Raw genomic sequence first — 12,283 nt, 5'->3', positions numbered from 1 at the left:
TTTGACACAGGCCCTTGTTAAAATAATGCATTAAATTTTTGTTTTGGGGGGCACCTGGGTGGCTCAATAGTTGAGCATCTGCCTTTGGCTCAGGGCGTGATCCCAGGGTCTTGGGATAGAGTCCCAGCAGCGAGCCTGCTTCTCCCACTGCCTGTGTCTCTGCTTCTCTCTCTGTATCTCATGAAAAAATAAAATCTTAAAACATTTTTTTTTGTTATTAAAAAAATCAAACATATGCAGAAGAAGGGAGAATAGAACAATGAATCCCCTACCTGCCCATCATCTACTTTTAATGATTGTCAAGATTTTGCCACACTTAACCTCAAAATGGTACATTTTTATTTATTTTATTTTATTTTTTAATTTTTTATTTATTTATGATAGTCACAGAGAGAGAGAGGCAGAGACATAGGCAGAGGGAGAAGCAGGCTCCATGCACCGGGAGCCTGATGTGGGATTCGATCCCGGGTCTCCAGGATTGTGCCCTGGGCCAAAGGCAGGTGCTAAACCGCTTCGCCACCAGGGATCCCCAAAATGGTACATTTTTAAAAGTCTGCTGTGTTTTGGTTCATGAGAGACACAGAGACAGAAAGAGGCAGAGACACAGGCAGAGGGAAAAGCAGGCTGGGTCGCTCAATTAAGCGTCTGACTTTTCATTTCAGTTCAGGTCATGATCTCAGGGTTATGAGATTGAGCTCTGAGTTGGGCTCCACACTGGGTGTGGAGCCTGCTTCAGAGTCTCTCTTTCCCTCTCTCATTGCCCCTCCCTCCCTTAAATGCTTTAAAAGCCTGGTGTAGTCCTTTATGCACTATAGAAATTTTATTCACTCCTTTTTACTAATTTAAGTAAAATCCTGGCAAAAAGTAATTTTCCAGCCAGTTGGAGGGCTCAGAAAATCGAAATTGATATGAAACAATTATATAGTGAAATATCCTGTGTAAAATCTATTATAAAAGGCTTTTTAGGGGCTATTAATCAAATTCTAAAGTGTAAAAGGAAGGGACTAATTTGTCTTGTTAAGGCAATCTTAGTATATGGACCAAAGGCATTGATCTGGTAAACTACTTTCAAGAATCCTATTTTCTTGTTACTAGGTTAAGAGGAATTTCTATATAGGTAAACGGTCAGTTGTTAGAGATAAGTGTATATAGCCCCGTTAGACTCAGTAAGTAAACCTGGTGAATTTTGTATCCCTAGCTCAAGGAATATTTCATCAAATATTCTAGCTGTTAAGATTGTTAAGTTCATTGAAGTCAGAGCCAGAGAAGACATGCGTCTGAATAGAAGGCTGATAGTGGTGGGCAGCACCAGTTGTAAAATTGTCCCAGGAAGAAGAAATACAGGATTGTGTTCTAACAAATACATATCAGGTGAATAAAAAGAGGAACTGAGAGAGCAAGACAAAGGGAGGGCAGAGTATACCAGGAGGAACAGAGAAAAAGTACATTGAAACCTACCACCTAGTTCAAGGTATTCAAGGATCAAGGTGATCCCAGGTAGGATAAAAAAAGAAATTAGATTGAATGATCAAGAAAACAGTAAATGTATAAGAATAATTGGATTGAGAAAAAGCAATAGATACAGGTTTTAGGTATTTTAAAGGCCTTGGAGGGGTGATCAAAACATAACTGTGTTTGATTTTGAGGATTAACCAGCCTGATTTGGGGGGATATATAGAAAGACATATAGAAGTTTTTGGAAGACCACATCTGGAAGCCAAACATATGTCTTAGAGCTAGAGCAACTCTTAGGGTTTTAGAGTTTTTTTGTTTGTTGTTGGCAGGACAGAGGATGGAGTGGATTAGGGATAGAGATAGAAGTAATCGGGAGGATTTAGTTAGTAAAAGAACTTTCTATACACCTAATATGTATAAGTTACAGATTAAAGTGTTGACACTGAGAAAGCTTTTTATATATGTAAGATGTGTATATAAGTTAGGTGTAATGTGTATATAAAATAACAAAATATACTGATACTTTGACCTCTTAAGTAGCCTTATCCTATTATTAATTAAAGCCCACTTCTAAATATATATCAGACAGAACACCTCAGAGAAAGAGAATCCTTGGACTGAGATGGAGAAAATTAGAGTTTGTGTTCGAAAACGCCCTTTGGGCATGAGGGAGGTACGTCGTGGAGAAATTAATATTGTTACTGTAAAAGACAAAGAAACGCTACTTGTTCATGAAAAGAAAGAAGCAGTTGACCTTACACAATATATTCTGCAGGTATGATGCTTTCCTTTTGTGTTTGGAATTAATATGATCAAGTGTGTAGATTTTTTTTTTGCTCTTATTTTAATGATAGCATACAAATTCTAAAACCCAATTTCTGCTTTGGGTGTTGGTATTCATACGTGATATAAATCATTAATACTCTGGACCTTCATTTTAAACAAATATAGTGCAATGGAGGAAACAAAAACGTAATTTCTACATTCTAAGGCTATAGAATTGCATCATATATTCGCTTAACACATTTTACATGAATGTTATTATACCTCTTTGGCAAAAAAGGGTCTTAAGGTGATAAAAAGAATGTAGTGGTGGTAGGTAGGACTAGTCACTGAGTATATGCCCCAGAGTGACTCTGAGATGATCCCATAGTCAGTCTCAATTCTTGCCTGTATCTCACAGTATGAACTTATTATTATGAGTTTGAATCTGGAGTTTAATATGGAGGATATGTTTTCGAGCAACAAAATTCCAGATAGCCACTCAACTGCTTATTTTGATTCTCAACTGTCTTTGGGTTTAGATTTAACTTGGTGGAAATTGAGCAGGTTACTTTGTATAGAATAGATTATAGCAAGTAAATGCAGTCCAGGGATATGATTTCACTTTTACATCTAACATATAAGGATTTAAATAGAACACTAGTGACTTAGACACATAAGAAAGTGTTCACTCCCTGCCAGAAAGATAAGAGTCCAAGAAGAAAGAGTTTGATATTGAAAGGAACTTATTTCAAGCAGATAGATAACCTTGGAATAACTTCAGTCTCCTATGGAAGCAGCAGGCCATGGATGGAAGATGCCATAATTTAGGTACTCTTAAAATTATGAAGCAATTCTTTTTTTTTTTTTTTTTTAAGATTTTATTTATTTATTCATGAGAGACACACACACACAGAGAGGAAGAAACACAGGCAGAGGGAGAAGCAGGCTCCATGCAGGGAGCCTGACATGGGACTCGATCCTGGGTCTCCAGGATAACACCCCGGGCTGAAGGCAGGCGCTAAACCGCTGAGCCACCTGGGCTGCCCTGAAGCAATTCTAAACAATCTAAAACAGAGGATAATCCACCAGATGTTAAGATTTGGGAATTCAAGTCTCTCTTAATCTGCCTCTATATACATTCATATTACATTCATACTATTCTCTCTCTTGCTCTCTTGTCTCAAAACCCAGTGAATGCTAGAGAGAAGAAAAGTGGTGAGTAATCTGTTGTGCTAGCATTTCACCTTAGTCAGCTGAAATTTTACTCTCCTAGAATAAATATGTTAACACTGAAGTCAAATTGTTAACACTTTCCCCCTCTTTTATATTTGGCATTGTTCATCTTTTTCTTTGGTTATCAAAATTGGGTTTCACCGCAACATTCAAAGTAATCCACTGGGTCTTTCTATGGGCACTAAATTACTAGACCACTGTATAAACAACCCAATTACTTTAACAGCATTATTGACTGCTGATCAATGCACAATCTATTAGGTCTAGATGGGAGGTATTTATTTTGAAGATGGTCTAAATGTCAATTAGTTATAATGTTATCTAGTTCCATGTCTACTTATAACCATAGTAATAGTCCTGTCCAGTTGCCATCTACCCAAGAAGCCCTTAATGATGCTTCTGTCACAGTAATTCCCTCAAAGAAGCATTGTCTTATCTTTTGTATTTTTCCATTATTCCAAAACATAATAACCTTACTTCTTTGTCATTACCATTGGTCAATACTTATTGAACACCCATAGTTTTCATAGCACTTTCTCTGCAGTTTGAACTTTGGACCTTTGCTCTCATAGGTCAAAGTCCTTACCTATCAATGTCATACAAGTGCTGGGAGGGCTTTCACCCCCTTTTCTTTCCTTAAGTGGAAAGAAGAAAAAGGAGGTTGATAGCAAACCTAGCAAATAAATATTGATCCTAGACTCTTTGGGTTTTAATTTTTAAACTTATTCAAGAATTCAAACAATAAGTTTATATATATCCATTTAATTAAATGTACTTTCAAATCTTCTTTGTTATTTAGTATATATGATCATATATATGCAATGTGCTATCCTGCTTAGCATTTAATTTTATATCAACATAATGTGTGAAAGGACAAGGAAACAAATTTGTATATATTTCATTCCATTTCTTAAATAAAGAAATATATATAGAACAAAGAGATGGTACTGAAATATATCAAAAAGTCAACAGTGGCTATCCCTGGATAGTAAGATTTGTAGATAATTTTATTTTCTTCTTTACTGTTTTCCATGTTTTTAAATTTGTCTATAATCAGCATGCTACTTTTATATAAAAAGCAAAAACATTTTTTTTAAGATTTTTATTTATTTATTCATGAGAAACACAGAGAGGCAGAGACGTAGGTAGAGGGAGAAGCAGGCTCCCTGAGAGGAGCCTGATGCAGGACTTGATCCCAGGGCCCCAGAATCATGACCTGAGCCAAAGGCAGATGCTCAACTACTGAGCCACCTAGGTGCCCCTAAAAAGTAAAAAATTTTGAGTAACATAGATATACTTGTTTCAGAATCAAAACATACAAAAAGGAATGCAGTGAAAAGTGTCCTGCTTATTCTATGTCCTCCTTGAAGGCAACCACTATTACCTGTTCTATGTTTCCAGAGATACTCTATAAATACATGTTACTTTAATAATCTGAAAAACTTATTTAAAAATAAAATATGGAACTCTGATCATATCAGGGCTAAAGTGTATATTGATACAACCTAATTAATTAAGTATGATCAAATGAAATATATGTGATGGAAAGGACTTTATGGAATATATGTATTTAGATATCTTCTGCTAGCATTTATTATATTTATATGTATTAATATGGGCAGCCCTGGTGGCTCAGCAGTTTAGCGCCGCCTTAAGCCCAGGGTCTGATCCTGGAGACCCAGGATCGAGTCCCACGTCCGGCTCCCTGCATGGAGCCTGCTTCTCCCTCTGCCTACGTTTCTGCCTCTCTCTCTTTCCCTCTCTGTGTCTCTCATGAATAAATAAATAAATCTTTAAAAAATATAAATATATATTATAATATATGCAGTAATTATAATAATACTAATCTTACATGTTCACATATCTTTCATTAAGGATATTTACAGAAGTACTAGAAAAATCAATGCCTAAGTCCTATTGGAAGGAAAGATACTAATGCCTTTAATCAATGTGTTTTCTAAGATATATACTCAAGAAGTAAAGTTATTTACAGGCACTTATAGAAGAAGATGAAGAATAGCCAAATACTCAATGAAGTAAAGGAATTTAAAAAGTTTTCACATTTACTTGTTATCATTTTTTTATTTTGCTGAGAAATGCCAAAAAAATATATATATATATTAGCAATAGATTTTATTTTTTATTATTGCCATTTTCAAGTTTATTCAAAAGTATAATGAGCCCTTATGTGCCTGTCACCCAGATTCAGCAGTTAAAAACATTTTATTATTCTTAAAGTCCTATCACATATTTCATACCACTAAAAGTTCACAGATTTCTTTATCATGCTGCACAGATTCATTATTTTCTCACCTTCTAACTTTTGGCGATATTTTCTAACTAATACATTCAACAATAATTGAATAATTTCTGTTCAGGTGACCTAGCAAATTTCTATTCCAATGTATTGTAATGATACACAAGACTGAATCAGACCTGAGTAGAGTGACTCACACAGTAAATTGGCCCAAATTCACTTTGCTGGATTTTCCCATGCAATTTTTCTCAACTGCATATTTAGAGTATGCCCAAGAGGTAGTAGAAGAAAGGGCTTAATGTCTCATTCATTGCACATGGACTGCCATTATTACACTACAGTCAGGCTTGAAATTAGGATTTTTTTTACTCAGGGTTAGTTGGTCTGCCAACATAATAAGCTTCTTAATTATGCAAATGATTATCGCTGCTAAGTTAATTCTTTCCAGATCCAGTTTAATAGGGTCTTCTATCCTTTTCCAGATTATCATGGTTTATTCATTTGGGGATTGTGGACTACTTTCTCTCCCCACCAACTCATATCCAGGCAGTGGCCAAATTTCTCATGCATTCATCTCTTTATTTTTACTGTCATCATTGAATTTAGACCCTTCTAAAACAGAGGATAATCCAGCAGATGTTAAGATTTGGGAATTCAAATCTCTGGATTACCATTGGATTACTACCAGTGTCCCTGTTCTTAGTCTGTTCACAGTGTGAAGCCAGATTAGTCTTCCAGTAAAATGGCTCAGAGCATCTCTTTCCTTTGCAAAGTTTTTTATTGTCTACCCACTATTTGCTAAATTAAATATGAACATTCTGTCCTTAAGGCTACTCCTAATACCCATGCAACATAGTCCTAATACATTATTCTTAGCCTTCTATTTCACCTTTCTATCTACCAAGATCCTATGATTCAACCACAGTGAATCTTCTCTGTTTCCTAAATGTTCCTTGTGCTTCCCTCATTTGACTGTTGCTGAGGTTTTTCTCATGCCTAGAATATCTTCCCCTGCCTCCATCTCTACCTCTAAATTCTTCTTCTTCCCGCATGGCTCTTTCTGCGTACAGTCTTTTTTCATAATGTCTCTCCCAATCAGAAGGAATATGCTTTTCCTTTGAATTCCACATGTACTTTATCTCTCAAAGGTTTTCTAGCTTAGAATCATTTGTATACTTGTCTGGATTCACATCTTTAGGTGTGAAGTTGGGGTAATGGTAGGGTAATATCTATATCTTTGGGCCTTTGGAGTGCCTACTGCAACTATACATGTTACCAGCTGAGCAATAAGTGTTCATGGAATTAAAAACTCAGCTTTGGGGGCTCTTGGGTGGTTGAATCGGTTAAGCAAGCATCTGTGTTTGGCTCAGGTCATGATCTCTGGGTCCTGGGATGGAGCCCCATGTTGGGTTCCCAGCTCAGTGGGGATCTGCCCTTCTGCCACCCCCTCCCACCCCTGCGCTCACTCTCTCTCTCTCAAATAAAATCTTTAAAAAAGAAAAAGGGGTGCCTGGGTGGCTCAGTTGGTTAAGCATCTGCTTTCAGGTCAGCTCATGATCTCAAGGTCCTGGGATCGAGCCTCAAGTCAGGCTCCCTGCTCAGCAAGCAAGTCTGCTTTTCCCTCTCCTTCTGCCCCTGTTCCTGTGCTCTCTCTCTTGCTCACTCTCTCTCTCAAATAAATAAAATCTTTTTTAAATAAATAAAACTGGGGGGGGGGGAGGCCAGCTATGTAACCTATGAAATGGAAGTCTTCCTTTATAATTCCTCCAAATTTCAAATATGCTAGTCCTAGCTGGGCTATGAGGATAACCCCCATAGAATTCAGTTCTCCTGGACCTAAGGAGGATTAGCTGTCATGTACTCATAATTTACTTAAGAAGGAACAAAAATCGGGGCTCCTGGGTAGCCCAGTGGTTGAGCATCTGCCTTTGACTCAAGGCGTGATCCCAGGGTCCAGGATCAAGTCCCACATTGGGCTTCCTGCATGGAGCCTGCTTCTCCCTCTGCCTATGTCTCTGCCTCTTTCTTTCTCTATCAGAATAAATAAATAAAATATTTTAAAAAAGAAAAAGAACAAAAATCGTGTGCTTTTGTTTTTACATTGTAAGAACATATCTACAGAGATCTTAAGAAAGCCCTATCATTTGATAGTTATTGATTGCTTATTTATCTCTAAGTTTGTCATAGTCAGTTACTATTAGTTGAAAACGTACTTGCACCTTTATTATGTGTTAACTAGAATAGTGAAGAAAACCCAGAAAATACCTCTTTATATAAAAATCACATTTCTTTTTCAGCATGTTTTTTATTTTGATGAAGTCTTTGGTGAAGCATGCACCAATCGGGATGTATACATGAAGACTACTCACCCACTCATTCAGCATATTTTCAATGGGTATGATAGTTATTATTTGCTTTGCTTGGTTCATACTGTTTTCCAATACATATTTCTTTATAAGTATCATTTATGTTTTTTATTTTTTTGAATTAGACATTAATTTGTGTTTTAATCCGATGAATTTAGACTCTTCTGAAGAGTGCATTGTCTCTTTTGGATTTACCAAGCATTCAGAAAATTTCAGCAAAAATATAAGTTGTCAATAATATAATTTTATGAAAGTCCTCAGAATAAAAAGGCTTAAATGGTTGTAGTTTGAACTTTTGATAATAGGAATTAAATATCCTACCCATAGTTCAGTTACTCTTTTCACTGGAGTGGGATAGGTAAGTGACTGTCACCTGTTTTTTATAGATGTATTTTTTAAATTTTGAAATAATTATTCACAATAAACATTAAATGGGACCGAAAAGGCACTAAGGACTCTGTTGTTTATTCAAAATATAGGCATGTATAGATAGAAAATGCCAAACAGCTTGCTAGAATCACGGATTCCAGAGTATTTTGACTTTTTAAAAATAATTCTTAGAACTTTAAAAATATTGAGATATAATTCAAATAAAATTAGATGCACAGATCTTAAGAAGTATTCAAGTTTGATGAGTTTTGATACTTGTATTTGTCCAAGTAACCAATACCTCAAACAAGATAGTAGACCATTTCCATCACCCCCAGAGAGTTCTCTTATGTACCCTCCTAGTAAATCTCCAACTTCCACCCTCAAGTCTTATATAACCACTGACCTTTCCTTTACTATAGATTAGTTTTGCCTGTTCTAGAATGTCACAGAAATAGAATCATTCCCATATAGGTTCTTTTATGCTTAGCTTCTTTGGCTTAGCATAATGTTTTTTGGTATTAGTACGTGTTGCATGTATCCATAGCTTTTATTGCTGAATAATGTTCCTTTCTATAAATATACCACAACTTATCCATTTTCTTGTTGATGGACATTTGGGTTATTTCCAGTTTGGGACTATAAAGCTGTATGAACATTCTTGGTCAAGTCTTTTTCTTGGACATGTTTTCATTTATCTTGGGTGAAACCTAGAAATGGAATTACTGAGTCATTGGATAGGTGTGTGTTTATAAGAAAGTATCAAACAGTTTTCTACACACCCATTTCATTTCTTTTTTTAAAAGATTTTTATTTATTTATTTGAGAGAGAGTGCAAGAGAGCAAGCACAAGAGGGAGAAACAGACTCCCTGCCAAGCAGGGAGCCTGATGTGTTGCTTGACCCCAGGACCCCAGGATTATGACTGAGCTGAAGGCAGATGCTTAAACCGACTGAGCCACCCAGGCACCTCCACATACCCATTTTATATTCCCAATAGCAATATATGTGAATCGAATTTCCTTCTTTAAAAAATATTTTTTTTTAGGATTTATTTATTTATTGGAGAGAGAGCATGAGTATGGCAGGGAGTATCAGGGGCACCCTGTGAATTGCATTTCTATGTCACCATATTTAACATCATCAGTCTTCTTTATTTCAGCCAATCTAATGGGTATATAACTTGATCTCATTTTGGTTTGTATTTGAATTTCCCAAATGCCTAATTGAGAATCTTTTCAGAAATGTGCTCATTGGCCATTCAGATAACTTCATTTGCCCAGTTTTTTTCTTTTTATTGTTTTGTAGAAGTCATTAAAATTTTTTTTTATTCTGAGCAGGCTGAAAAAGTGAGATTCCTTTCAGGTTCAATTTCTTATGCACCAAGTCTAGGGAGTACTTTTTAAGAGAGCAAGTTTCTAAAGTTAGAATTTGAATGTTAGGCCAGTACCAATTAAAAAATAAGAGGTGCAGGAGTGCCTAGGTGGCTCAGTCACTTGAGCATGAGCCCTTGATTTTGGCTCAGGTCATGATTTTGGAGTCATGAGATTGAGCCCCCCTGTGGGAGTCTACTTGAGATTCTCTCTATCTCCCTCCCCACTGCCCCACCCCTTGCTCATGCATGTGCACACACGCACATGCTCTCATTCTCTCTAGTTCTAAAATAAATACATCTTTTTTTAAAAAGTACAAGTTAAATGCATCCATTCTGCGAACCATAATAAGAGACATTTCATATCCATATTTGTTGTTTTTCAAAAAGCGCATCTCTAAAATGTTCAGAAGATGAGGTGCCTGGGTGGCTCAGTCGTTAAACTTTCTACTCTTGATTTCCCCTCAGGTCATGATCTCAGGGTTGTGAGATCAAGTGCCGCATTGGGTTGTGCACTGGGTATGGAGCCTACTTGGGATTCTCATTCTCCCTCTCCCTTTATCCCTCCCCTCTTCACATTTTCTGTCTCTCTTAAAAAAAAAAAAAAACTAAAAAATGTTCTAAAGATAAGGTAGATATTATTCTTTAGTCTCATTCTGCTGAATCTTCTGTAGTTTGTTCACATTTTCCTCCTTTAATGCTTTTCCTCACACTGCCTCTACCAGTGTATCCAAGTACCTATACAGCTGGGAGCCTGGATTCAAAAGACAAGGAGTAACTGGTCTCTACTCAAGCAGCTTAAATCTGATTAGTTACCATCTCTTTCTTCTCACACTTCCATGGTTCCTTTGCCGTTTTCCTATTACTCATTCTTTGGTTTCTTTCTGGCTTCAGGCTCCTTTCTTCATGTTCATCTCTCTGCCCACCTCCAGTATCCCCTTACCTCTGTGTCTGTACATAGACATTTTTTCTTGCTGCAAGAAGCTACTTTTATCATTCATCCATGCAATTCCTGTTCAAGAGTCTGCAATAGCTGCTTACTACTTAACATTATGGTCACTTACTGCTCTGCACTACATAGTTGGGCCTCTGATACTCAGATAATCTTGGCCTCTAGCTCCTCTGAAAACATGTGATCAGAAGATTAGTCTCTGTCTTTCTTCTTCACCTCTAATTCTGCAGTTCTTCACAGTCCTAACCACACACATACCCACCCACATGCGGGAATAGTGATTCTCACTTAGAATCACATGATGTCAGGGCTAGAAGGAATCTTAAAAAAACAAGTAACCTATTAATTTATTAATGAAAGTGAAAACTGAGGCCTTTAGAAAAGCTCTTTTATGAGTCATTCCTCAACTATTTTGCTTATACTGATTTTACCTCTGTCTAAACTTCCTTAATGTTTATGAGTAGTCACTAACACCTTGTTCATATAGTCTTCCATTGTCTATTGTATTTATTTTAATTCTCTATTTAAAGATTGTATTTATTTATTTGACAGAATATAAGCAGAGGGAGTGGCAGATAGAGGGAAAGGGAAGCAGGCTCCCCAAGGAGCAGGGACTCCCTGATGCACAGCTCGATCCCAGGACCCAGGGATCATGACCTAAGCCGAAGACAGACACTTAACCAACTAAGCCACCCAGGCATCCCAATTTTCTATTACTTCTTTCATCAAACTTACCTTTTAGGATTAAGGCAAAATCATCTACTTGATCTCTAGAATGTGGGGCCAGTTGTCTTATGGTATAACCAGTTCCATAACAAATTCCTATTAAAAAACTCATGTCCTTCTTTGAGAATATTTTTTCTTCTTCCTACATTTTTATAATGTAAAGCTCTGTTCTTTCCTTAAAGGATTGTATGCGTATAGTTGAATTTTGTCAGCTATAAACAGGATTCTGTTTCTGATTTTTGTCATGAAAAATCTATGTGTAGATTAGCATTTCTCTTAGTATATATGTTATACAAATTATTTTTCCCCTAGAGGCAATGCCACTTGCTTTGCATATGGACAGACAGGTGCCGGGAAGACCTACACCATGATAGGAACTCATCAGAACCCAGGACTCTATGCTCTGGCTGCCAAAGATATCTTCAGGCAACTAGAAGTATCCCAGCCAAGAAGGCACCTCTTCGTGTGGATCAGCTTCTATGAAATCTACTGTGGACAGCTTTATGACCTCTTAAATAGAAGAAAAAGGTACTGATTATGAGTGGGGAAACTATAAATCTGTGAATCGTTGTTTTAGGCCAGAGTCCCACAGGATCATGGAATCATGGGATTTAATGCGAGGCCTTGTTATATTTGTGCCCTTTTGTGAAATAAGTTTCTTGAATCAGATGAATATTTCTTTTCTTTTTTTTTTAAGATTTTATTTATTTATTCATGAGAGACACAGAGAGAGAGAGTGAGAGCCAGAGGCACAGGCAGAGGGAGAAGCAGGCTCCATGCAAGGAACCT

At 36.8% G+C, this 12,283-nt stretch overlaps 1 protein-coding gene across 3 annotated transcripts in view; it reads left to right on the top strand.

Annotated features, from left to right (window-relative positions):
• KIF24 (kinesin family member 24) overlaps positions 1-12,283 on the top strand; it is a 74,866-nt gene that overhangs the window by 30,929 nt on the left and 31,654 nt on the right. For all 3 annotated transcript variants that reach the window (XR_003129754.3, XM_025432385.3, XM_025432384.3), the window contains exons 3-5: positions 2,041-2,230; positions 8,008-8,105; positions 11,807-12,022. Coding sequence is in view for 2 of the 3 variants with exons in the window: in XM_025432385.3 (XP_025288170.1) it covers positions 2,041-2,230; positions 8,008-8,105; positions 11,807-12,022 (504 nt within the window). In the remaining variant the exon portion in view is untranslated. The remainder of the gene's footprint in view (positions 1-2,040; positions 2,231-8,007; positions 8,106-11,806; positions 12,023-12,283) is intronic.

Source organism: Canis lupus, chromosome 11, assembly GCF_003254725.2.
Source record: "Canis lupus dingo isolate Sandy chromosome 11, ASM325472v2, whole genome shotgun sequence".
Lineage (NCBI taxonomy): Eukaryota > Metazoa > Chordata > Mammalia > Carnivora > Canidae > Canis > Canis lupus.
The sequence above is the reverse complement of the archived record's forward strand: the minus strand, read 5'-3'. Positions and strand labels throughout refer to the sequence as shown.